This window comes from Oryzias melastigma, linkage group LG24 (assembly GCF_002922805.2).
Source record: "Oryzias melastigma strain HK-1 linkage group LG24, ASM292280v2, whole genome shotgun sequence".
NCBI classification, from domain to species: Eukaryota; Metazoa; Chordata; class Actinopteri; order Beloniformes; family Adrianichthyidae; genus Oryzias; species Oryzias melastigma.
Window position 1 is genome coordinate 254,055 of NC_050535.1, and position 25,648 is coordinate 279,702.

General features: G+C 45.1%; 3 protein-coding genes across 8 annotated transcripts in view; 1 reads left to right on the top strand and 2 right to left on the bottom strand.

The window, feature by feature from the left end:
• Nucleotides 1–6,360, bottom strand: part of si:ch211-243j20.2 (uridine-cytidine kinase-like 1) — an 11,816-nt gene extending 5,456 nt beyond the window's left edge. The window contains exons 1-7 of one of the 3 annotated variants that reach the window (XM_024290677.2): nucleotides 6,183–6,338; nucleotides 4,691–4,893; nucleotides 3,215–3,321; nucleotides 2,782–2,952; nucleotides 865–936; nucleotides 460–649; nucleotides 320–381 (exon numbers count right to left, since the gene is read on the bottom strand). In XM_024290677.2, coding sequence (XP_024146445.1) covers nucleotides 320–381; nucleotides 460–649; nucleotides 865–936; nucleotides 2,782–2,952; nucleotides 3,215–3,321; nucleotides 4,691–4,893; nucleotides 6,183–6,271 — 894 coding nt within the window. In that variant the 5' untranslated portion in view covers nucleotides 6,272–6,338. Of the gene's footprint in view, nucleotides 1–319; nucleotides 382–459; nucleotides 650–864; nucleotides 937–2,781; nucleotides 2,953–3,214; nucleotides 3,322–4,690; nucleotides 4,894–6,182 lie in introns of all 3 variants that reach the window. The other 2 variants (XM_024290679.1, XM_024290678.2) reach the window with 2 other exon arrangements.
• A 1,000-nt stretch (nucleotides 6,361–7,360) lies between these two features.
• Nucleotides 7,361–25,140, bottom strand: LOC112157733 (general transcription factor 3C polypeptide 2). Of its 3 annotated transcripts, none has more exons than XR_004947320.1 (11): nucleotides 24,639–25,140; nucleotides 24,432–24,561; nucleotides 24,211–24,355; nucleotides 23,709–23,870; nucleotides 23,557–23,635; nucleotides 23,324–23,452; nucleotides 22,989–23,228; nucleotides 22,293–22,400; nucleotides 21,138–21,335; nucleotides 9,332–9,515; nucleotides 7,361–7,491 (listed from the first exon to the last, which is right to left on the bottom strand). XR_004947320.1 is itself a non-coding variant. In XM_024290683.2 (9 exons), exons 2-9 carry the CDS (start codon nucleotides 24,496–24,498, stop codon nucleotides 21,168–21,170), a joined length of 1,098 nt encoding a protein of 365 aa, XP_024146451.1. In that variant the 5' UTR covers nucleotides 24,499–24,561; nucleotides 24,639–25,134; the 3' UTR covers nucleotides 21,058–21,167. The 3 variants fall into 3 exon arrangements, 1 of the variants encoding a protein (XP_024146451.1); XR_004947319.1 differs by lacking the exon at nucleotides 7,361–7,491 and adding an exon at nucleotides 9,090–9,218; XM_024290683.2 differs by lacking the exons at nucleotides 7,361–7,491; nucleotides 9,332–9,515 and having other exon boundaries at nucleotides 21,058–21,335; nucleotides 24,639–25,134.
• slc30a2 (solute carrier family 30 member 2) lies at nucleotides 7,367–20,212 on the top strand. Of its 2 annotated transcripts, none has more exons than XM_024290681.2 (8): nucleotides 7,367–7,499; nucleotides 12,185–12,396; nucleotides 12,587–12,733; nucleotides 14,748–14,901; nucleotides 14,972–15,191; nucleotides 15,989–16,094; nucleotides 16,278–16,412; nucleotides 16,490–20,212. In XM_024290681.2, exons 1-8 carry the CDS (start codon nucleotides 7,417–7,419, stop codon nucleotides 16,633–16,635), a joined length of 1,203 nt encoding a protein of 400 aa, XP_024146449.1. In that variant the 5' UTR covers nucleotides 7,367–7,416; the 3' UTR covers nucleotides 16,636–20,212. The 2 variants fall into 2 exon arrangements, with proteins under 2 accessions (XP_024146449.1, XP_024146450.1); XM_024290682.2 differs by lacking the exon at nucleotides 7,367–7,499 and adding an exon at nucleotides 10,170–10,619.
• Nucleotides 25,141–25,648: the final 508 nt, after the last annotated feature.

Here is a 25,648-nt window from a genome sequence, read left to right on the forward strand (position 1 = left end):
TCATCTTCATCATCTCCATCATCTCCATCATAATCATCTCCATCATCTTCATCATCATCATCTCCATCATCATCTCCATCATCATCATCTCCATCATCATCATCATCATCATCTCCATCATCATCATCTCCATCATCTCCATCATCATCATCTCCATCATCTCCATCATCATCATCTCCATCATCTCCATCATCATCATCTCCATCATCATCATCTCCATCATCATCATCATCTCCATCATCATCATCTCCATCATCTCCATCATCATCATCTCCATCATCTCCATCTTCATCACAGACCCCTTCCAGTGAAGCCTCACCTTCTCCAGCTGGCTGTGGACGTGTTGAACGATCAGGTCCAGAGCCACAAAGTTCTCTCCACCTGCAGAACCACAGACCCAGCAGATCCCTGATCCGGTTCTGGTTGGACGCCTCCCTTCCCCGTTCCTCGTCTACTCACCTCTGGGAACCACGATGTCGGCCACCTGCACCGTGGGCTCGATGTACTGCTCGAACGCCGGCTTCACGAATTTATTGTACTGCTTGATGATGCCGCTGACGTCCCGGCCGCGCTGCGAAATGTCCCTCTTCAGCCTCCGTATGAGGCGGATGTCCGAGTCTGTGTCTACGAACACCTTCATGTCCAGGAGCTGGAAGAGTCAGGACCATATCAGCTCTCACTTCTGATGGGAAACGGAATCAGAGATTAATAGATTTTTTCATCTGTGCAGAAACGGCGACGTAGAGCCGTTATTCAACGCCACCATCACAGCGTTCTCTAAACTGAAGACAGACGACCTCCTCCCTTCAGTGAAAGGACCCACGGAGCGGTCAGGGCGACGCCTCCCGTCACCTGCAGACGTACCTTCAGCAGCTCCTTGTTGGCAAACGCCAGGATGCCTTCAAAGATGACCACGTTGGCGCCGTACACCGTTTTCTGAGGAGACAAGCAGCAAAAATAGAATCGTTTTTATCCTTTAACAAACCACTAGGGTGAAACAAATCGGGGGCTTGTCCGGGATCATTGTTTTTGTGACAGGTTTGTCTTGATACATGTAAACTTCAAAATGCAGGAGTACCAGCAACATTCAAGCTTCATTTTCAGATATTTTGTTCTAGTATTTACGGATCATTTTTGGTGGAAAACGGAAAATAAATGAATTTCTGTATGAAATCCAGTCCTGATTCAGGAACGGATCAGAACTAAAGTCCGTTCAGCAGACGATGACCAGCTCAGGGAGCACTTAGACTCTGGAAAAAAAAAAAAAAACACCTTTGCAGCTTCATCACCCGTTACCATGGAGACGCAGACAGCGACAGCCAGTGACGGATGTGGAGCTGCATGTTTGAAACCATTTTAAGACACGATCACATCCACAGTTTTACAGAGTTTAGGAGGAAACCTGGAGTGAAACCAGACGAGACCAGGAGAGATGAGAGCCGTACGGACGAACGAGGAAACCTCCCGGCTGCAGCGGCATCACCCCCCCCACCGGAGACCCCACATTCATGACAGCAGCTGAAGGTCCATGAAATGATTTTACAGCCGCTTCCTCTCAGCCATGAAATGATATTGTGAAAGAACAGCGAGGAGCTGTCGGAGATCTCCAGACCAATCGTCCACATAACGCTCTGGGGGGGGTCTGTTTTATGGTGAAGTCCTGGACCCTAAAGCTGTGATTATTAACTAATTAGCATTCCTGTAGAAACATCAGCTCCACTGAAGAAAGATCAGTTTTATACTACAGCGACGTTTTAAATGTGGAAACAGATTCTCCTGCACCAAATTCTGCAGGGAAAAAATCTGTTTTTGCTGCACAAAGTGCACAGAAACGCGGTTTCTGCTGCAAAAAAACAGAGAAACGCAGCTTCTATTGCACTAAAACGTGCTGTTTCTGCTAAACCAAAAATGTGCAGATTTCACTGCAAAAATGCACAGAAACACATTTTCTCCTGATAAAACATGCAGTTTGCTGCACAAAATGCTCCAAAAAAAAAGTTTTGTTGCATAAAATGCACAAGGGAGTTCTTTTTTTCTGGAGCATTTTGTGCAACAAAACCTGTATGTTTTTGTGCAGCAGAAACAGAGTTTCTCCTTCACTAACACAATCAGTTTCTGCTGCACAAAATGCTCCAGAAAAAAAAGGTTTTCTTTCAAAAATGCACAAAATGGAGCAGTTTCTTCTGCACATAATGCACTGAAAAAAACAGTTTTTGTTGAACCAAACACACAGAAACAGTTACTGCTGCGTAAAATCATCTTGTTTTTGTTGCACAAATCCAGAGAAATGCAGATTCTATTGCACTAAAATGCAGTTTCTGCTCCACCAAAAATGTGCAGATCCCACTGCAGAAAAGCTGTTTCACCTGCATAAAAACATGTGTGGTGCACTAAAGGAAAAAACAAAAAAAGAAAACTCATAACAACACAGTTCTTTTGTTCTGTTTATCTGTATGTTTTTTCAGTGGAAGAACAAATGTTTTGTTGCACAAAGTTCCCAGAAATGCAATTTCTATTCCACTCAAACGTTCTGGTTTTCCTACACAAAAATCTTGATAAATTCTGGTTCTGGTCCTCTTCACCCTCAGACCAACTCTGAGCCTCAAACACTTCAAACACGACAAGCTGCTGTGTAAACAGAAAGTCAGACGGTAAACAGGAAACATCAAACTAAAACCTTCAAGCTTCTTCCAGGTCAGCAGTTGTTAGAAGACGTCTCTGGAAGTTCCTCGTTGGACACGAAGACGTCTGGATTTGAAACGTTTACTTCGGCGCTCTTACCCATTCCTTCCGCCTGCAGTGGGACGTGAAGTCGTACACCGGAACTTTGACGCTCTTCCCTTTCTTCAGCTTCCTGAGGACGGAGATGAGGAGCTCGAAGTCGAAGGCGTCGGGGTGGTCGAAGTTGTACTCGTTCTTGACGGCCTGGTCCTGCTCCTCCTTGTTCAGCACCTGGAGGAGCAGCAGGAGAAAGAGGATCTTTGACACATCAACCAACCAAACTAATCCAGGGTTAGGTTTAGCAGGTCTGGTTACCATGGAAACCTGCTGTACTTTGGTAAAGTTTGGACTCCTCCCCTTTAATGTGAGGAGAGAATAGAAGCGGATCTGCAGCGATGAAGACGTGGAGAGCTTCATCACTGCAGATGATTGATCATCAAAACCTCATCAGGACTCTGCTGGACTGAGCGGCCTCTCTCTGGTTCAGCATCACCTTGTAGAAGGAGTCCATGGAGAGCAGAACCACCCAGGGCACGTCCAGAGCCTCGATGATCTTGTTGGCCACGGTGGTTTTCCCTGACGCGCTTCCTCCACACAGACCTGGAAGAAAGTCTCCGATCAGCTCCGTCAGCACTTCTCAGGACCTCCTCCAAACGTCCTCCTGCTGAGCTCCTCCTCTGCAGCAGATGGGCCTGCAGGGATCACGCAGAGCTGCAGTTCGGACCTCCTGGTATGGAATGAGTGACGGCTTCCAGAACATGAGTCAGAGGAGTCGGGCCAGAAGAGTATTGACGGTTCTGCTGAGGAGCTGAAGCAGAAGTCTGAAGTGATGACGGAGGAGGAACGAGTGCAGAAACACGTTCTAATCGGAAACTTTGTTTTAGACTGAAACATCAGAGAGCTGAAGCAGCAGATCAAACTGAGATTAAAACACAACTCTGCTGCACGTCTGCATCACTCCGACCTTTTCCTGGATCTCAGCCTTCCATTTTCCCTCCACACAAACATTCCTCTTTTGAGGCGGAAAACAGCCGAATGTGAAATGATGTCAGTTCCTGCAGGAGGAGAACGTCCAGGTGTCTCTGCACAGTTCAGAGACATCGGAGGAGATTCTCCTGAGACGGGAACGCTATAGTCAGCAGAGACGGGAACGCTCCGGTCCAAACAGACGGGAACGCTATAGTCAGCAGAGACAGGAACGCTCCGGTCCATAGAGACGGGAACGCTCCGGTCCGTAGAGACGGGAACGCTATAGTCAGCAGAGACGGGAACGCTCCGGTCCAAACAGACGGGAACGCTATAGTCAGCAGAGACAGGAACGCTCCGGTCCGTAGAGACGGGAATGCTTAGGTTCAAAGAGACGGGAACGCTCCGGTCCGCAGAGACGGGAACGCTCCGGTCCGCAGAGACGGGAACGCTCCGGTCCGTAGAGACGGGAACGCTTAGTTTCAAAGAGATGGGAATGATCCGGTCCAAACAGACGAGAACATTCCTGTTTGTAGAGATAGGAACGATCCGGTCCGCAGAGACGGGAACGCTCCGGTCCGTAGAGACGGGAACGCTTAGGTTCAAAGAGACGGAAATGATCCGGTCCAAACAGACAGGAACACATTTCTTATAAACAGAACTTTATGAATTAAAATGTATTTTTTCTGTTTTTATTCTGACACAATTTTCCATAAATTAACACAATTATCATTAATTCAAAGGAAAAAGTAGAAATAGATGTACCAGAAAAGTAATGTAGAATTTGCATGAATGTTTAGAACTTCATTACCCAGAAGGCTTTGCTAGCAGGACAGGAAGTGTGTCAGTAATCTGCCTTCACTGTTTTCCTCTCAAATGTCAAACATCAGAACCGGTTCTGGATTCTGTGTTTTCAGAACTTTGCTGTAGAGATCTGAGATTTGGATAAACAGATCAGATGAGCAGATCAACCCCCCCCCCTTCTGGTCGGCGCTGCTCTCACCGATCACAAAGGCTTCTTTAAAGGTGGTCCCAGTGACGTTGTACCAGGGGGGCCGGCCCGCTGTGTAGATGGTCCTCTTGTTGGTCCTCAGCAGGGGGGGCTCCGTCTTGGACTGGCTGGTGGTTCGCTTTCGAGGAGACAGCGACGGCGTCAGAGGGCAGCGGGGGACGTGGGTCAGGAGAGAGTCCAGGGAGCCGCCGGCGCTGCAACAGAAGCAGCTCCGTCACTCGGAGCGTCCGGAGAGGCAGGCTGGGAATGCGTTCGAGTCCAGGAACGCTGTCAGACATGCCCGCTCGCTCACAGACGGACCCTGCCGCTCCAGGACCTTTACCTCCAGTCTACCTGCAGCAGAGGCTCCACCCACAACACCTGGACGGGTGAGCGAGAGGCCTCTGAGTCTGCAGGAAGACTGCTGTCTGCAGAGAAGGAAGAGAGGAGCGTCTCGCTGCAGAGCTCCTCCGCTGGAACCTCCTCTGCAGCTCTGATGTGGGTGTGGCTGAGGGGGAGGAGGAGGAGCTCGCCATCCTCCCCAGGAAACCACACCCTCTTCAGGACGCAGCAGGGCCGATCCTCACATGAGTAAGGCCATCATCACACGGCGCTCAATCCTGATCCTCAAGCACCTACAGAACCTCAGAGTCCAAACCGGTTCAGAGAACGCCTCCCAAATCCTGATCCAGATCCCTGATGATTTCCTGGTTACAGGTTCCTTAATAAACTGCTGATCTCCTGATGTTCTCCACATGTGAGTGGAGGAACCCAGAGACTCTGAACGGGCTCCAGAACCGTCCTCCGGATAGGATACCTGTTCTAGAAGGTTACAGGTGACGTTCCCGGTTCTTTAGTCTCCACAGTCAATATTTCTACCCTTTATTTGATGATGTCATCTTGTAATCCGCTCAGATTAATCTGATGATCTTCATGAAGACGACATGATGGCGGCATTTCACACATTTGGTCTTTTTTCCCACGGTGACTCCAATCTAGAAGACGTTTTTCTATATTTTATTTACATCCTGAGCAGGAAATTACCCGGATGAACGAGGATTATGGACAGAAATCCAGGTGATAATCCGATTAGATTTATTCAGATTAGAAGATGATCAGTGGAATCATCTGATGCTTGAAGAAACCAGATCGTTGATGATGACGTAAGAGTCGTAACCCCAGAAAAACACACGACCGGAGGGAGAAAGTGTGCGGTGTGACCCCGCAGCGCCTGCGTGAATGAAAGCAGCCCCCCCTCCGCGCTTCCATGAATCCGCATCACCCTAAACGTTCATCTGGTCGCGGTGTCACGTGACCCTTTTCTAAAAACGAGCCCTTTCACGCGCTGATGTGTCCGAGCTTTTGTTACCGCCGCTTTTGTTCCCGCATTAGCAAAGCTAGCGGCGTTAGCAGGCTCGCCTGAAGCCTCGCGGCGCCCCTCGCGGCAGCCCCCCCTCCTCCTTCATTCCCGCCACAGACCCCCTCCCCACCCCCACGGTTGTACCTGTCGGAGCTGGACACAGACCTGTCCGCGTGCGCCCGCCCGTCTGCCGGCGCCTCCTCCGGCTTTCCGTCGCTGCTCTCCGCTGACATGTTGGCACCGCGCGGCTAAAACCAAACACCGGGAGCGTCGTGACGTCAGGACGTGTGCGTGACGCATTCAGGGTCCTCGGAGGAAATTGGATTTCTAAAGTAATCTTTAAAAGAGACAAATTCAGACCTAACAAGTTTTAAAAAATAATAATATAAATAAAATAACAAATTCTGATGATGATAAAATTCTTCTGAGGGTTTTTTCCGAGATTGTTGCGTGTTAGGAGCTCCGAGCGTCAGTCACTCGTCAATCATTTGATGGATTAACAGTCCATCAATATTAGTCCAGCAGCAACAATAAAAATAATCAGATTCAACAAAACTCGGTCAATAGTAAATTCTAACACTAGTATTCTTGCTGATAAACGTCTGATTGGAGCATTTAAATCAGAGAAAATAGCTTTTTTTCCCATTGTCATTGAATGCATCGTGGATGACACTGAACTGCAGCCAAACGCGTGGAAGTCTTCTTGCCTCGACGCGCTCTCCATCCACGAGTGATCCGTTCATGCAGATTTAAACTCATCATTTAGATTTTAATAAACACATTTCAATCTTTAAAAATGAGCCGGAAGTGTTTGCATGTGGACTGATACGTTATTCCAAAATATCTTATTTAGAGTAAATTTAAACAAAAAAATATATATATTCTGTAAATGCTTAAAAATAAATTTTGTACGAAACACATAAATGTGGATTAAAATAAATACAATATTATTTTTGGTCTTTTTTAAAAATTAGCCATAGGCTTAAATAAATAGAAAACACACAGTATTAAACCGAATGAAGACAAATAAAAGCTCCGTTTGTATTTGAATCAATAGATAACATTTGTTGAGTTTCCTTCATTTCCGTCTCAGTCTGAACTGAAGCTTAAATAACATCGATTTTCCTGGAGGTGCGTGTCCTCCTGATGTTGTCCGGGCGGGGGGGTCCCGCATGATCAGTCAGCCTCTGCACTGTGAGGCAGCAGGAGCTGCAGTGTGGGCGCGCGCCGGGATCCTTCAGAGGTCTGCTCCTGCTGCTCCTGCTGCTCCTGCTGCTCCTCCTCATCCCGGGAGTTCTGACAAGTCGGCCCACTTTGAGGATCCGGCCCCCCCTCTGAAGGAGGTTTTTTCCCGTCCAGACTTGGAGAGCGCGTAAAGATGGAAAACAAAGAAGCGAATTCGGAGAAATCTCATCTGATCCACGAGAAGAATTCCAAGATGTATTCCCTGAAACTGAAAAGGTGGGAAATTCTGCTGCTGACTTTGACTGATTGAATGAATGGGAAGCGTGCGCGTGCGCTTTGGAGTGATGTTTGCGGGGAAAAGTTGCCCGTTGCAGCAGCAGGCGCTGCGCGCGGGTGCGCGCGCCGCCGCGGCGCAGTGGGAGCAGTTGTCACTGCGGCGCGCATGTTAAGCAGCGGCTCGCGGGCAGTTTGATGTGAATGAACAAATTCATTTGCACGCGCGGCTTGTTTCTGGACAGCCTGTGACAAATGGCCGCGGGGCGCGCGCGCGCGGAGCGGTGCTAAAAACTCATCATCTGTCATTAGGGCCCGTGCGCGCTCCGACGCACGGACGCGCGGGCATGACCGACATTTGGATGAACCGAGACAAACAGGGGACAGGTGCAGGTGAGCCACCGGGGCGCGTGCGTCAGAGTTCATTCAATAGGGAGTCAAATTAAAAACCATAAAAATACGATATTTTATGTTATTTTAACATTTAAAATAGGTCAGTAATTTACAGACTTGTAAATATTGTTTAATCTAAAATTTCCTGAACATTTTATGAAGTCAAATAGTAGAGAAATGTGATTTTAAATAAAAGGTGCGACATCTTTTCTAAGATCTTTTTTCTTTTCAGGCCTGAAATTTGCTCCAATAATATGAAATAATTTATCCCAGATTTAGTCGGTATTTATATCCAATAAACCCGTCAGATAAATAATAATTCTCCTCGGTTAATCTTCTCTGGTTCTTTATTTTTATGTTTTTCAGAAATCATCGACTTTACGTTTCCAAACGAATCATTTCTCCTTTTTCAGATCAATGTTTCAGATGGAATAAAATCCAAACAAACGAATGAATAAATGTTCCTGCAGACACAGGCCGACATGAAGATCCACGTCAGCGGAGCTCGGTGCGCACGGACACGCAATGTGCACACATGGCCTCGTATTTGCACCATTTCACGCACCATTTGCGCCGATGTCAAGCGCGTGAGTCCCTCTTTTGCAGAAAAACATTTTTTTTGTTCCTCTTATTGTGACGAAGAAGATTATTCTTAATATTCAATTAAATGCGAAAATGTATTAATCAACATAATTTAGTGTTGTTTGATTTTAGCAGAAAAACGATTTTTTATGTTCAGTCAGTCATAAGGCTGTTGACGGAACATGCACGCGCACGGTTCTGCTTTATAGAATTTAGACTAAAAATGTGACCTGATCTCATAAAAATGTCTATTTACGTCAAAGTCTTATTTGATCCAGATTCTGGTCCAGAGATGAAGAATCATCTTCTAAACTTCAAATATGAATCGATTTAAAACGTCTTTATGCTGCAGACCTTAGAAGGTGAAGAACATCCGTCTGTCTGTTTTTCTGAAACAACAAATGAGTTTATGGAAGCGCATCGACTGCAGCTTCCTGCAGGAACAGCGGTTCAAAATCCAAGAATTTATCATCCCAGGAATGCGAGAGCGGGAAAATCTTTACTTCGAATCCATTTATTGGAGACAAACAGAACAAGAATTTAAAGTCAGAGCGAAAACAAAATGTTCTTATGAATGTCAGAACTTCAAAAACACATTATGTTCAAAGTGAACTGGAAAAATCTTCAAAATGAACCTTTATTTATAAAATGACAGAATCTGGACCGTCAGCTGAACAGAAACTTCATGTTCATGGAAGGAAGTTCGATTTGATCAAGTGGAACCAGGTGATTCAACCGATGAAATATCTGAGAGGAAACAGATGGAATCTTTTTTCTCCTTTCATGCTAATAAAAACATCTGTTGTTGACATTTCTTATAGCTGCACACCTGACCTCAGGTAGTTTACTTCAGAACTCACCTGCTGCGTTCACTTCCAACTCTCAGACCTTCTGGTGAGGATGATGATGAGGATGATGATGATGATGTCAGCAGATCAGCCTTATCTTTAAATCGTCCTAAAATGATCCGGATGTTCCAGCGTCATGATGGTGTTTGGGACCAGAGGACACAAACTTCAACAGTTCAACCAAACTGGAACGAATCTGAAAGGAGAGAACAGAACTGAAACAAGATCTGAATTAAGAGGATCATCTTCATCCAGAGCTAAAGCTGGTGTGATCTTCAGAAACCCGAACAGACCAACGTTCTGACAGAACCGTTATGGTATCACTCATTAAGTTCATCCACAGACTGTCTTCAGTGACGGTCTGGATCTGCAGATTGTCTCGGTAACATCACACATGTGGGTGTTCCACAGGGCAGGATGTTGGGACCGTTACTGTCTGTTTTTTACATTCATGAATTATCTCAAGTGTTTCATTCTTCCAGTTCTCTCCTATGAAACAGTCCAAATATTACAATTAAAGATAAACTTGATCTACAGGATTGAGGATCAATAAGAAATCAAAGTTATCTCTCATCCGTCACCATGGTTACAAACGTTTGGGGTGTTTCGACTCCCACCTCAGTGACAGTATCGTGTTCAAAATGACAACCCAGATGAGGTTAATAGAAGACACAACAGTGAATTCATAAACAACAACAATTAAGAGAAAAATAGACACGCAACAAACACAGTCTAGTCTTAAAACGTAGATTTTTACCGTCACATCACTTTGAAAAAGAGGAAACCGTTTTTGTTTAAGAATTCTCTAAAGAGTCTCTGGTGAACATGGAGCCTCGCTCTCACCTGTCACTCAGGTGAATCGAGGCTTCCATCACTTTGTGTGACGTCACTGAGGAGCCATCACACATGTTTTTAGCCGCAAATGATCTGACGTTTCCATGTTAATCTTTTCCTCGTATCTAAAAAACTACAGTGAGCAGAAAAACGATCGCGTCTTCAATCTGTAGCAGCTGATCTGTCAGCTGACGACCAGCTGATCTCTCCTTTAATTGAACAGAAGCCATTTTCTGCTCGGCTGGAGACAGGAAGTCCCCTGAGAGCGGCGCGTGTGCGTGAGCGCGTGAGATAAAAGCTAATCATGCCGTGAGAGCATCTCCCACGCGAGGCGCGTGAACACAGGTGTGTGCGCGCGGTTATCTCCACTGAGACCAAATGAGTTTTTCCCGCCTCATTAGTCACATCGCCGCGCGGGCCTCAGTGCAGGAAAAGCTGCGGGTCAGAGGAGACCGTCTGCGTCCAGGTGAGTCTGCTCCTGCAGCTTCTACACGATCTAGATCTACAGGAGACTCGGATCAACCGGAAGTGTCACAGATTTAGAAAATATCGACCATTTTTAGCGGTTTTTAAAACGATTCTCCAGTCGGTTGATCCAGAAACGGATTAAATTCTGTTTGTCTGTGAACTTAATTACAGTAAAGAAGCAGAAGCTCCAGCTGCTGCTGATGATGGTCTGACGGGGAGAGCTTCAGTCAGCCGCTCGAGCTGAAGCTTTCTGACCCGAGAGGAACCAAACGATCACAAGAATAAACGTTAAAACAATTCAGGATCTCAGGAAACATTTGTAAATTCGAAAAAAGAAACAATTTAAAAAAGAAATTATAAATATGACAAAAAGAAATTTGAGAGAAAATGTTGAAAAATGTAAAACAAGATTGAAAGTAAAAAATGAACGTTTAAAAATGAAATTATACATTTGAAAAAAATGATTTTAAAAACTTGAACATTTGAAAATGAAATTATAAATGAAAAATGTGAAAATTTGAAATAAAATTAATGTTTAAAAAGAGTCTGTGAATTTAAAACATCTAAAATTAAAAAAATGAAATTTTACATTTGAAAAAAGATATTTTGAGAAAAAAAAATGAAAAATTGAAAACAAGATTGAAAATAAAAAAATGAACATTTCAAACTGGAAAATGAAAAAAATGTAATATTTGAAAATAGAAGAAAATTTGAGTAAAAATTTGAGAGAAAATTGTAAATTTGAATAAAAAAAGAAATTCTCTGAAATAAAAATTTTAAATTCATAATATAATAATTAAAACATTAATTTACAATTTTGTTTTCAATTTAAAAAAAAATTTTTTTTAAAATTTACAATCCGGTTTGTATTCATTTGAATTTGATCCTAAATTGACTCCTAACATTTTGGTCATAAATGTTATCTCATAGAATCAAACCAAAACTCTGAATTTCTGCTTCATCCTGATCACAGTCAGAAGTGATGATCGTGTTACAGACATCTATAAGTCCTTCGGAGGAAGAAGCTGTGTCCTCTTCCTCACTGCCGGCGTCAATCGATTCCATCACCTGACAACACCTGAGTGAACATTGATTTCAGGACGCTGCGTTTAAACCAAAGTATCTTCAGTCACTCTGAGAAAATTTAAATCCAAGAAGCTGCAGATCTCACAAACTAGGATCAACCCATGAGATCAAACCCATGAAATGATGATCTCAGCTCAAACCTTAAAAGAATCAAGATCTGGAAAAGACAAGATCCATGTGACTCCGACCACAGAGAGATCCGGTTCTGTTCCAGTCCAGCTTTGTAGAACGTCTCAAGTTCAAAAGTCAAAGATTTGTTTGTTATCTGATCCAGAACTGATGCTAAAGGATCTGTCTCCTTTCTGGAGGTCTTCATGTTCCTCCAGACCTGGAGAAAAGTCACATTCCGTCAGTAAATGCTAAGACTGAAGATGAGTTAAGGAATCCGGGCAGCAGTGGTCCAATCAGGATGTAGTACCTGAGGATCCCCCTGAAGTGGATCAAAGGATTTTCTGACGTTCTCCTGTCTGTCTGCAGCTCCTTCCCCGACACCAAAGAGCAGTTCTCCGACCTGCCCTTCAAGAACGGGAGCGTGTCTGGCGCCATGGAGCTGAAGCGCCGCGTCAGCGCCCACTGCCACAGGTCCAAACCCCAGCACGGCGAGCAGAGCGGCGACAAGCTGCTGGCCCGGAGGAAGCTCTTCATCGCCTCGGGAGTCTGCCTCGTCTTCATGATCGGAGAGGTCATAGGTGAGCGTTCAAGACGACAAACCAGCAACGTTTACACATTTAGAGAGGGGGGATTGATGGCATTTATTTATTTATTTGTCTCCAAATATATTTTTTCAAGTTTTATTAAAATGTAAAGATTTTCCTGCTTTCTTCAGTGATCAGACGCCCCTAAATGATATTCTCTGAGCCGTTTTCTGCCGTCCTGCAGGAGGATACCTGGCTCACAGCCTGGCCATCATGACTGACGCCGCTCACCTGCTGACAGACTTTGGCAGCATGATGGTGAGCCTCTTCTCCCTGTGGATCTCCTCCAGACCGCCCACCAAAACCATGAACTTTGGTTGGCACAGATCAGGTCAGGACACGAGCCTCCTCTGAGCATGGATGACTCCGCAGGAGACTGTGGGCAGACGTGTGGATGTGAATACTAGAGACAGCATCTAGCATCCAGTCGTGGTTAACCATTTGATTCAGCTGCAGTCATGTTCACAGCTGGGATCAATAAAGTTTTTACAAAAAGTAAAAACAGAAAAAACTAAATGCTGATGTGACTTTTACTTCACTGTTTCTTTGCATGCAGACACCTTTGATTCTTGGGGCCCGGGGCAAAAACAGACCTCAGGGCCCCCAGAGCCATCTTTAATGTCAAAAACTTTCATTCTTGCAAATTTAGAATAAAATCAGAAAAAATGTAACATTTGCTGACTTCAATCAACAATAATCTATGTTGAACATGCAACAATAAAGACATGCAGCTCCATTAATGAATCCACATTCTATAAGGAAATCTAAGCCTGATAGTGCAGTTAGTGATGTTTTGTGGGAAAAGCACCAGATCTTCCATGGATATGTTTTAGGATCTCGTCTTTCAGAAAAAACAGTTTGCCATGAGAAGAATCCAATATGGCGTCCGTTTTTAACGACTCAAGTTTGACCAAAATATAAATTCTCTGTTAGATCCCTAGATGGGCTGTTAGAGCACAAAGTTCAGTCTGTCACCTTGATGGATTCCTACAGAATACTGTTTGTAATAAATCGGCCCTGTGTCTCCCTCTGGATCAATCACCTGAGTACTGACACTTCCTGGGGTCTCCATACTACACTTCCCATCAGGCCTTGCTGTCTCCCCCAGAAGCCTGACATTTGTTTTCCATCAGTATTCAGTCAGTGGAAAGTCTTGTTTGTGTTGCTCTGCCTGCATCACTGATCTCATCCTGATCTTCTGGTTCATCTGACCTATCTCTACGGCTCTGATCGTTTGCCGCCTGCCCCGACCCTCGTCTGGACCGACCCATTCTCACTGCCAAGTTGTCACATACTGACGTTTGGTTCAGGACAACTCAGCATCACTTTTTGACGTTTTGGGTTTCCTCAACTCATTGTTTTTTAACGAGCTGGCTGTTCGTAAAAAACTGGACCCATCTAGGACTGATACACTAGCCCGGTACTGGTTTGGGTCCATTACCGCATTTTGTGCCATATCTGGTACTGGTTTGGGTAGAGGGATGGGTCAGGTACAGCATCTTGTACCTGTTCTGGTACTGTACTGCATCTGGTATCTCGTCTGGTACTGGTTTAGGTCTGATACCACATCCGGTACCAGTTTGGGAATAGTACCGCATTTAGTACTGTTCTGGTACCGCGTCAGGCACCCCATCTGGTACCATGTCTGGTACCGCATCAGGTTCTGGGTATGAGTACTGGTGCGCTCCGCGTTCTGGTACTGGACCGGTTCTGGTTTGCGGCCCAGAGGTTGGGGACCTGTGATTTAATGGGAACAGTCATCACATAAAAAAAAACGTGTCTAGGACTCGTAAAACGTCAAAAAGTGACGCAGAGGGGTCTTGAACCAAATGTTAGCATGTGGCGAGTTGGTAGTGAGAATGTGTTGGACCGCTCTGGTTGTTTGCCGCCTGCCCTGACCCACACCTGGACCCTAACCGCTCTGGTTGTTTGCCGCCTGCCCTGACCCTCACCTGGACCCTAACCACCCTGGTTGTTTGCCGCCTGCCCTGACCCTCACCTGGACCCTAACCACCCTGGTTGATCTCTGATGCCTTCATGCTGGCGTTTGACCTCTGCCTGACCCTGATTTGTCTTTGTGGACTTTAGCTGTGCTTCCCTCTTGTTCTCTGTCTGAGCCCATAAAACCTGCTGCACTCGGATCCAGTCTGTCTGTGACACTATTGGATTATATTTAAAATCTTGGATTCTCTGAAAGAAGGGGTCCTGAGGTCCATCCATGCCAGATTTGGTGCTTGTACCGCACAAGTCTGGATTATTTTAGGAAGTTCCTCAATGATAGATTTAGAGACAGTAAATGCTGAGAGGTGAACCCGGTTCTCACCACTCCTGGTCCGTCTCTGCAGAGATCCTCGGAGCCTTCATCTCCGTCATGTCCATCTGGGTGGTCACAGGAGCTCTGGTGTATTTAGCCATCGAGCGGATCGTCCGGAACGACTACGAGATCGAGGGTCATGTGATGCTGGCCACGTCGGGCTGTGCCGTCATCGTCAACATCATGTGAGTCCGCCGCCGTGAGTGGCTCCTCTGGTCCAGAACCGAACTGATTGGCCCGTCTGTCCCTCCGCAGCATGGCCTACATCCTCCACCACTCCACCACGCTCCACCCCCACGGCAGCGGCTACCACCAGATCGACGAGGACGGCCAGAGCCCCGTCAACCACGGCCACGCCCACATGCTGCTGGGCGGCCACAGCAACACCAGCGTGCGGGCGGCTTTCATCCACGTGATCGGAGACCTCCTGCAGAGCATCGGCGTGATGGTGGCCGCCATCATCATCTACGTCCGGGTCAGACCGCCATTCTAACCATCAGTTTACAGCAGGGGGTCAAACTCAATCGTACACGGGGCCAAAATCCAAAACACACCTGAGGTCACAGGTCGAACAGGAGAAACATTTATTGAAGACTTTAAAACCACATTTTTAAAACTGTAACTTTTTAACATTATGAACTAGATATATAGGATTACCTGCACAATACTAGTGTGAATGCTGGAAGATGAATTTGGCTGCTGAAGATGCTACTGCAGATACTTGAAATCACTGAAGCTGATAGCCAGCTAAAATATTAGCTAAATGTCAAATTAGCCAAAAAAACAAAAACAAACAAAACTTCAAAGCAGCTAGCATGTAGCTGAAATATTAGCTAAACTCCAAAACAGCCTAAAGAATCTTAGTAAATGCTAAAATAGTTCAAAAAGCAGAACGACAATTTTTAAAACCTTGAAACTGTAAATTTTTAACAGAATTATGAATCATAAAAAGGCAGGAATATTATTCCAGAATAAATCAACTTAAACCTTAAATAACTTTCAATATTTTACTCTCCATAAAAATATATTTTGTCAAAATTATATAAGCTAGAAATGAGCTCAAAATAACATCGGATCATTAATAAAATAAAATGATCTGGAGGGCCGGATCCGGCCCCCGGGCCGTGACTTTGACACACGTTCTGTAGAAGAATAACTGAAGCAGTGACCAGATAACATCAGTGTGGGGGAGGGGCTGTTTTACCGCTGTCTTATCTCCAAACTGCAGAAAACATCGGATGCTCTTTCACTCCAGTCGTCTTTTCTCTGCAGCCTGAATACAAAGTGGCCGATCCGATCTGCACCTTCCTGTTCTCCGTCTTTGTGCTCTGCACCACCGTCACCATCCTCAGAGACGTCTTCCGGATCCTCATGGAAGGTACCGCCCCTCTGCTCATAGCAGACGCCGTAGTTGTTCATGTTTGAAGAGGTGAGGCGGCGTTTGAGCTCTAACAGAAAGTGGGAAGAACGCGGCGGCAGAAGCACAGATGCTCACACGTTCAAAGACAAAATGTTCTTCTCTAAAAGTGAAACCGTCCTCCTCTCCATCGTCCTCCTCCAGGGTCTCCCAAGGGCATCGATTTCATCTCGGTGAAGGAGGTGCTGCTGTCCGTGAAGGCGGTGAAGTCCATGCACTGTCTGCACCTGTGGGCTCTGACTCTGGGACAGACGCTGGTGTCTGTGCACCTGGCCATAGGTAACGCCGTGACCCTCAGCGCTTTTGTTTGGTTGAACTTGATTCTCTGAGCGGGAAAACCTTCTGCTTTGTCTCAGAGGAGGAGGCGGACCCCCAGTCCGTCCTGCAGGAGGCCACGGACCTGCTGCACGCCAAGTTTGGCTTCCACAGCATCACCATCCAGGTGGAGCTCTACACCGAGGACATGAGCCACTGCTCCCACTGCCAGGACCCCAGCGACTGACCGCCGCCGGACTCCCGCCGGACGCTCCTCCGTCTCACTGCAGCCTCCTGAAGGAGCAGGAACATCTTCTTGTGTTTGCACGCCGCGGCGAGTCATCCAAGTCATCCATGTGGTCGTGCCGCGACGCTCCAGAAAAGTCTGACGTTTTTCCAGAATCTGCTGGTGCATTTACAAGTAATCAGATTACAACCATCTCAGTCATTTGGAGACATCTTCAGGAAGCTTCAATCTGGATGACAGGAGGAGGAGGTGTTAACAGCTGCTGGGAGGGAGGAGGAGCATCCATCCTGGTTCCAGTTCATTTCAGGCAGGAGAGCTCCTCCATCACTCCGAGGGAGGAGCATTAACCTGAGCCTGAACTTCGTCTTTTCCTGACGTGGAAAGAGTCACTTTAGACGGATGTCTCCAGGATCTCCTGCAGGATTCCTGACCATCAGGACAACTGAAGATCAGGAATCCTGAAGAAACAGGAACCTCTCTGAGCTTCCTCCAAATCCTTCACCGTTGATGAAATCAGAGTCGGCGTGGAGCTCAGAGGAGCAGCACCACATGGATGACTTGGAAGCCTCGACTCAAACTCTTCCACGTTCTTCATGGTTTTGAGGAAGTTCTATTATACAAACCGACACAGCCATGAAACTCACTGAGCAGATGAAGATTACAGACCGGTCACGTTTATGCAACGACTGAATAGTTTTGAACTCAGAATCAGAGAGAAAAAGCTGCTGAGAACGAAGAAGAAGAAGATAGAAAGAATCGAAGTTTTCTTCATCCTGAATTCAAAAGCAGACAGACGCTCGCGATCAACAGTCAAAAATAGTAAAAATATGAATTCCAAATATAATGAATCCATCAAATATTAAATAAAAACGGTATTAAAAAAGTTTACGTTACATTCAGAGATAAAACAGAAGATCTGAATGAGAAAAAAGCCAAAAACCTTGAGATTTGGACTGAAGCACTTTCTGAAAGATGGAAACTAAACGGGAAATCTTCAGACTCAAAATGACAAACTGAAGGAAACGTACGAGCAGACAGACGAGGAAACGTTTTGTTTAATGAAGGTTGACCTAAACTCCGCTGGAGGCGGAGCCTGTTACAGAGAATACAGACAGACTGATGCTGCAGTGAGAAACTGGATCCACCTGAAGAAAGGGTCGCTCAGGTCACCGTTCGCCCTCGCCACATCCATCCACATCCATCCACATCCATCTACATCCATCTACATCCATCTACATCCATCTACATCCATCTTCATCCATCTACATCCATCCACATCCATCTACATCCATCTACATACATCCATCCACATCCATCTACATCCATCTACATCCATCTACATCCATCCACATCCATCCACAGAGATTTCTCTTTTTCCAACCAAAAGAATCCAAAACAAATCTAATTAAACCTTTGAAATGACGACACTTTTATTTATGTGTATAACTAGATCTAAGGTCAGCAGCATTTATTAGAAAAAAAAACTAAAGAATTCTCAGCTGCTTAACTGTAACTAATAAATAAAAAATACATCATTGGTCATTAAAATAAAAATAATTCATTTAAAAATGGTTTGCAAAACATAAATAGTTAAAACAATAATGACACACTTAAAATGCGTTTAGAGGTCTGCTGCTTTTCTGACTCGACTTCCTGCAGCAGGACTTCAAATACTCTGACAAGACAAACCAGAACAAAGACGTTTAAATGTATTTAGGTAACAGAATTACAACAAAACTCCATGAGTTTGACTTCTGACCCCAAACCTTCGACTGTTCCTTCATTTATGGAGAGAAAACAGACTCAGATTTGTGTTTGTGTGATTCTTGATCTGTAACTCATACAAAATACTTTGTGTACAAGTACAAAAAATACAAAATACAATTTACACATGCGCAACTTCAACAAGATTCGTCCGCGAGTGATGCGTTTAAATGCTGCTAGAATGCTGGGTCATCAGAGTTTTCTCTGCAGCTCCTCCCCTTCAGAGCTCTTCGGTGAGTCCTGAGGTCCTCGATCAGCCCTACGACCCGCCCGGTCGGGGGGTGAAAGGCGGAGCGGACACTTCGACCGCCTGCTTGTCCCAGAGAGCCGGTCTGATCGACTCATCGCTCCTGGCGGCAGAACGCCCCTCCCCCTACAGCAGGATCAGACGGCGCCAGCTCCTTCTGCACAGCCAGGGAGCGGATGGAGAATCAACTCTGTCCGCTCTCTGGGTGAGGAGGATGACCTCACACCGCAAGAGTCCCGCGGGGAAGGACTAGTGTTTTAAAAACATTTATTTAGACTTTTTACATTAATTATTGAGTATATCTGTTTAAAAGAGTAGGAACATGTCAAGTTTTCATCAAATATTATTTACAATCGAAGTTCAAAGCAGCTGATGAGAAAACTCTGATGACCGAGCATTCTAGCAGCACTTAAACGCATCACTTACGCACATCTTGGAGACGTGGAAAGAGTCACATCAGATTAGTGCATAAATGTGGTTTTGTGTGTATGATATTTTTAAAGATTTGTGCGTGTAGTTATACTCAAGCTGTTGTCATTTAAATTTGTGAGTAAATTGTATTTTTTTGAATTTCATAATTTTTGTACGTATGCACAAAATGCATTGTATGAGTTACAAATCAAAAGTTACGCACAAATCCAGAGCTTCGTATAAATCGTCGTGAGTCTATTTTCTCTCCACACGTTTCTGCTGCTCTGTAAAGTTTGTCCTGATGTGAGTGAAGAAGCTCCACTTTCACATCCCAGGAGTTTGTTCCATTTTTTGTTCTACCAACATAAATATATCAAATAAATGTCCAGAGGAAGATTCAGTTTAAGCTCCAGAAAGACTGAGATAGGATCCTCCTCCTCCCTCATCATCATCATCATCATCATCATCATCATCCCCATCATGAAGCTGCAGTCCAGACGACTGAACACAAATCTGCTCTGAAAAAAGCACAAAGTAAAAATCAATCTGAAGAAAGTTGGTCTTTTCTATTCGATTAAAACAAACAGATTTGGACCAACATTCTGGTGGCGTTCCAGACAGACGTCCGCATCGATCCGCTCCTGGAAGCCATTCTAAGACGCCAACGGTCAGATGTTGGCGTGCACGGCGGGCGCCGCCCTCCTCTCCGATGCAGCTGCTTGCATGGTTGTTTGTTGTTCGCATCGTCCGCCAGAACATTGTGTGATTTCCTGTTCAACTGCCAATCAGAACGCGTCCAAACGCCGGTCCGTCTAAATTCTATATTTGAACCAGTTTTTTAAATATTTCTATACGTTTGCTTTTTAAGAGTTCAACCTAGTGAATGTCACCATTCGTGTTTCTGCTTCGTGGATGTTTCTTCCTGTCTGAGAATGCTTCTGTGCTGTTCGTGACAAATCCACACTGTGTGCCTGTTGTAAATATGCCAAACTAAAGCCTGTTTTCTGTGTAAATACTTTGATTTTCTTGTTCCTCGTGACCCCGACGTGTCCAAGTGTTGGTCAAACACATGAACCCACCTGTGCAAAGTTTGATATTTCATTTTTATGTGGCAGAAGCTTTTGTACGGTGAAATAAAAGAGGTTTGGAGCCGGATAACGTTTGATTTTTGCAAGAAACAAAACATTTTTTCATAGAAACAAGTTTATTACAAGCAAAAATAAGAGTCATTGTCTGAATGCTAACATTTAAAAATATATTAATATGGGTGGTGAAAAGTTTCACTATATAACACGAGTTTTCTAAAAACCCAACAAAAAAGATATTTACATTCATGTAAACATTAAAAATACTTTTGTAGAACAAAAAAATGTTCAAATAATTAGAAAATTCAAGTTTTTTCAGCCTGAGTTCAAACAGAACGAGGAACACGATGCGTTCAAGTGCGTCCAGTTGGCTTAAAGAGCTAATTCAAATTCAGGAAAAAAAGATTCTGTTTTTAAAATACTTTTCAAAATAAAAACAGTCGTTCAAATGGTAAAAATGCCACCATTTGACTCCTCCCACTTTTTTTTCCTGTAGATCTGAGCGTCAGACGGTTTTAAAAACATGAAAACTGAACCTGAATGTTAAAAAAAAAACTTTTTTTCTTCAAAAACGAAAAACTTTTGAGGCAAAAGAGAAAAATCTGCTAATTTAAAGCTAAACTTAGAACCAAAACAACTAGAATGACAGCAGGGAGGCGGCATTAGCACGTAGCATTCCTGCTAGTTAACCCTTTAACACCCTTTGATATGCCTTAAATCTTCGACCGTTAACACAATAATTCAGTAGATTCTAAAGGAGAAAAGCCGCTTTTCTCCTTTAGAATCTACTGAATTATTGTGTTAACGGTTAAAAATGACAGTATGCTGAAGTTTTAGTTTCAGGTGTTAAAGGGTTAACTGAACTAACCAGAACTTTCATTTAAAAACAAAAGGCTCCAGTTCTTCTGCAGCAACTCAGTAAACCGCTGCTGCTCTGGCAGCTTTGAGGCTTTTATTAGGAGGAACTCTGAGGTACGAGGGGACAGTGAACGCACCACCTGAGGAGCCCGCTGCTTCTCCTGGTCTCACGGTGAACTCTCCTCCAGCCGCTCCGTGAAGTGCTGCCGCCTCTGGCGAATCATCTTCTCGGCGTCGGGGCCCATCAGGAACCTCAGACAGTGCAGTCTCACCAGACCCGCCTGCCCTGCGGACGCCAGCCACACCTGGCTGCTCATGTTGGGACTGAAGCGCACCTGAAGGAGACGGAGGGACACGTTCAAATCCAGACTTGTAGCTGAACGTCACCTTCCTGCCTGCAGCCAGAGACTGAGTGATTCAGAACAAACGTTAGACTTGAACCCAACAGGTCTTCACTGTTTGCATCACTAGCAGCTTCACTTCATCATAATTATCTTAAGAAGTGAGTAAAGTGCAGACGTGTCATCACGTGGTGCGTTCAGGGTCTGGTCGGACGGTTCGTGACTCTGCTATCGATCCCTGAGGGGATCTGCATCCGTCATCCAGGCCCGGCGGTTGAAAACATCGTCTGGATGATTTCTTTTATCGCTCTGCTGTGAAGTAACAGCGCTGAATTGATGAGCGTCCTCCTCTTTGAACGAGTCAGCTGCTCCGCTCGCAGAATCGATGCAGCTAAATCTGTTTTTGGGAGGAAGCGGATCCGTTCTGCTCCTCGTCTCCATAAATCTTTGTTTTTGTTTTCTCTCATCCTGACAGGAAGCTGCTGAAGAATTCTGGAGGAGTTCTGCTTTGGTCCCTGAAGGAGTGTTGATCATTTCAGCCCAGAGCCGACAGAGACTCCTATAACTTTGGAAATTAGACTCATCAAATCTTCAAATGGATGGTTTCATTTCAGCACCTCCCCCTCCCCCACTGAGGACAACATTTGACCGTTTTACATTTTACACATCATTAAGTCCAGCCTGACTTTACAGCTGAGCATCATGGGCTGAGGAGGAGATAGAGGAGGAGATAGAGGAGGAGATGGAGGAGGAGATAGAGGAGGAGATAGAGGAGGAGTGCATTAACTTGTGTTTCTGTCTAGATTCTTTCTTGAATTTTTCTTTTTTTCCTCGACAGATGTTTGAGTGTCTACATGTTTGCTAGTCACCACATGTGTCTGTGTTTCGTCTGCGTGTCTGCGTCTGCGTCTGCGTGTCTGCGTCTGCGCGTCTGCTCGTCTGCTTCATTACCTTGTGAAGTGCAGTCATTGTGCTGTCTTCAAAGTTCACTGTCGTGCTGTTTTCTGTGTTTTTCATTTGTTTCCATGGAGGTCGATTCTCAAAGTTTTTGAGGTTTTTCTGAAATCAGAGAAATATTTGTTAATGATTTTAACCTTAAATGAAAAAATAAAAACCTGCAGCTTCCTGTCAGATATTAACAACTGCAGAGTTGATTTCCACAAATGCAAAAAAAAGGTTAATTTTAATTCCTGGATTATTTTCCTAACATCGTTCCTGAACCACATCAGTTCATTGATGCATTAACTCCTCAGATCAGATGATCAGAGACGATTCCTTCAGAATAAAAGCTGAATTTGGACTTCCTGGAAGGTGACAGCGTTTGGTCTGTTTACTGTGAGGCAGCTCAGATTATTGCAGCTTGAAGGTGAATATTAACATCAGAAAATGACAGAATTTACACTTTAAATGCATCAAAAGCTAAAACTGCAGGAAGTCTGTTAGTCTACTGACTCGGCTTTAAACGGAGTTTCTACATTCCAGCTGAGATTCACTAAATCATCAACGTTTTTAGCAAACATCAGAACAAAGTGAAAGTTTTTCTGAAATTGGTTCTGGGATCGCTTTAGAAAAAGGTTTAGTTTTCAATCTTTCTCCTGATTCCATTGAAGGTTTCTCCGGTGGTCCGACTGCCGGTGAGGAACGCACCACGTTGCTGTCTGCGTAGTGCAGACCGTACTTCTGCACTCCCTCCTTGTACGTCTGAAAGTGCAGAAGAAGAGCGTTCTCCTTTTGAACCTCCTGGTTCTCTTTCCCTCCATCAGGAGAACCGTTCTGCTCCTTCGACACCTCCTCCTTCTCCTGCTGCTGCTCAACTCCTCCTTCCTCCTCCCCCTCTGCGGTCTCCTTCTGTCCCTCCAGAGGAACCATGGAGGTGAAGCAGATGGGCTGAGAGGAGCAAAGAGAGGAGATTGAAAGTGATTTTTCTAAATCTCTATTCTGGTTTTAACAACACGAGGAGGACCAGAGGCTGCAGAACTCACAAAACGTCTTAAGATGTTGCGTTTGACGAGAGGACCCGAGCTGTCCAGCTGAGGCAGGATGGAGAGGATCAGCTCTCCCACCACGTCAGCCGACACCGCCACGTTTAACCACTCGGAGTAGGTGATGGACTGCAGGAGAATGAGCAGAGGATTTCACAGAAGACCGGAGACGTTTGTTTCAAGGTTTGGAAGTTGGAATCGGATCTGAAACGTCGGTTCGGTTTGAAACTCACCCACACGGTCGTGTTCCTCGGAATGGCGAAATAGGACGGCGAGCTCAGGCTGATGAAGTGAAGCCCGTGAGAGCCTTTCCTGAGACGAGAGAAAAGAGGGTGAAGCAACAGGAGGAAAGGGGAGGAGACTCTGCAGTGGGCGGGGTCCTTACGCCACAAAAGCACACTCCTGACAAATCAGGAGGCCCGGAGCCGTTAGCGGCCAGCAGATTTCATTGGTCAGGAAGCGTTTCTGGACGGCGACGGGGTCGCAGCGCCTCCTCAGGTCCCACACCTTCACGTGGCGGTCCCCGCCCGCCGTCGCCAGCAGGTGTCTGCGGGAGACAGAGCGGTTACTGGAGGAGAGGACGGCTGAGGAGGTCAGGTCTGAGGGGAGTAAGAGGAAATCCCAGATCCTCTAAAAGTCTGACTGAACTCTCCCACGCTCTTCTGACCATCAGACGCTCCTGCTGACCTCACAGAAAGACAACAAACTTTTCCTGAAACGTTTTCATCAAAGTAAAACGTCATTTTTATCGTGCAACAGCCGTTTTTTAGCTTCTTAGTAACTCACCAGGAGATCTGTGCACGAATGAATGAGTTCTCAGAAACGTTGGCTGTCATAAAACAGCAGGAAGCTGCCGTTCTCAAGCTCTCACGCCACGGTGATCTCACCTGGAGGCGGGGCAGAAGGCCAGAGCGCGGACGGCGTGGTCCTGAGCCAGGAAGCAGCGGTGCGGCAGCAGACTCAGAGACCTGTCCGGCTCACGGACGCGCAGCAAGGCGGACGCCGTGGTCAGGTCCCACAGCCCCACCACACCTGGACGCCAAAGCAGAGCGGCTTCAGGACACGAGACGGAGCGCTGTGAGGTTAGCTTGAGTTCTGAACGGCGTACCTTCGTAAAACCCAACGGCCAGCAGGTTGTGCGGCGTCTGAGGCAGCCAATCCAGAGACAGCGCCATCCCACTCTGCTCACGGCGAGGAGCCCTGACGGAGCCCAGCCTCAGGGTGACCACGGCACGGGGCTGCAGGTAGAGGGGGGGGGGTCACCATGCAGACTGAATTGGAGCCTAAAAAATGACTTTGTGTCGCAGAAACTCACCTTGAATATCGGAGGGCTGCTGCTCTCTGTGGACACGAAAACATGACATTTATTTATTAAAAGGGAGGAAAAGCATCAAAATTAGACTTTTCTGCTGAACGGTAAATGTCTCCACAGCTTCAGATGGAACCAAATCAAAGATTCATCTAAAGTTTCTCTCTGGTCTAAAGGAATAAACTCTTGTTTCTGTTTAGGAAGAGAAAACTTTTACCACTGAATCTGACGTCCTGAACCAAGAACTCGACAGATGTTCATCACTGAACCATCTGGATCAGGAAAAGACATGAAAACGTTTCCTTAAAGTTTTGATCCAAATCGGATCTAAAGACGCTGCAGATCTCTGGAACAGAACGAAAAACTTCATTTACAGTTTTATAAACATGAATCTTTTCCCTCCTTTCCAGATGATGCTAAACTGCTGTTCTGGATTAAATGCTACGTCGTGATTCAGAAACATAAAGAGTTTCATCTCATGTGGGCAGCTGGAGCCTATCCTTACGGCGTAAAGGATGATTCACTCCACACACTCCCAGTATTGTAGTAACATACATACGGAACGAATACTGATCAAACAATTAGACTTCAAACAATAAAATAAATAAATAAATAAAGTTATTTTTGTTGATCTACAAACAGTTTAAAAATCAAATACATTAAATTACGAGGAAATGTTACTTTGTACTTTTAGAAGTAGAAGTTCTTTTTTAGTTTGAGTAAGAAGGAACGTCAAATGGATTGGATCTTCTGTTTTTGTAACAAGGTTCTGGAATTGTTCAGATAAAGATCTTAATTAGTTACTTAATTAGTCAGATTACAGTTAAAACTGTAAAGTACTAGTTTAGTGTTAAAATGTTCAATATTTAGTCGATATGATTAAAGTTTTATTATGTATCAGTAAATGTATGTGCATATATACGTGTACGTTATATGAATGTGTATTCCAGGAAGTATTTTTGCTTTTACGTTTGTCATCTTGATTTTGTGTAAATTGTGTTTTGTTTTTTTTTTTG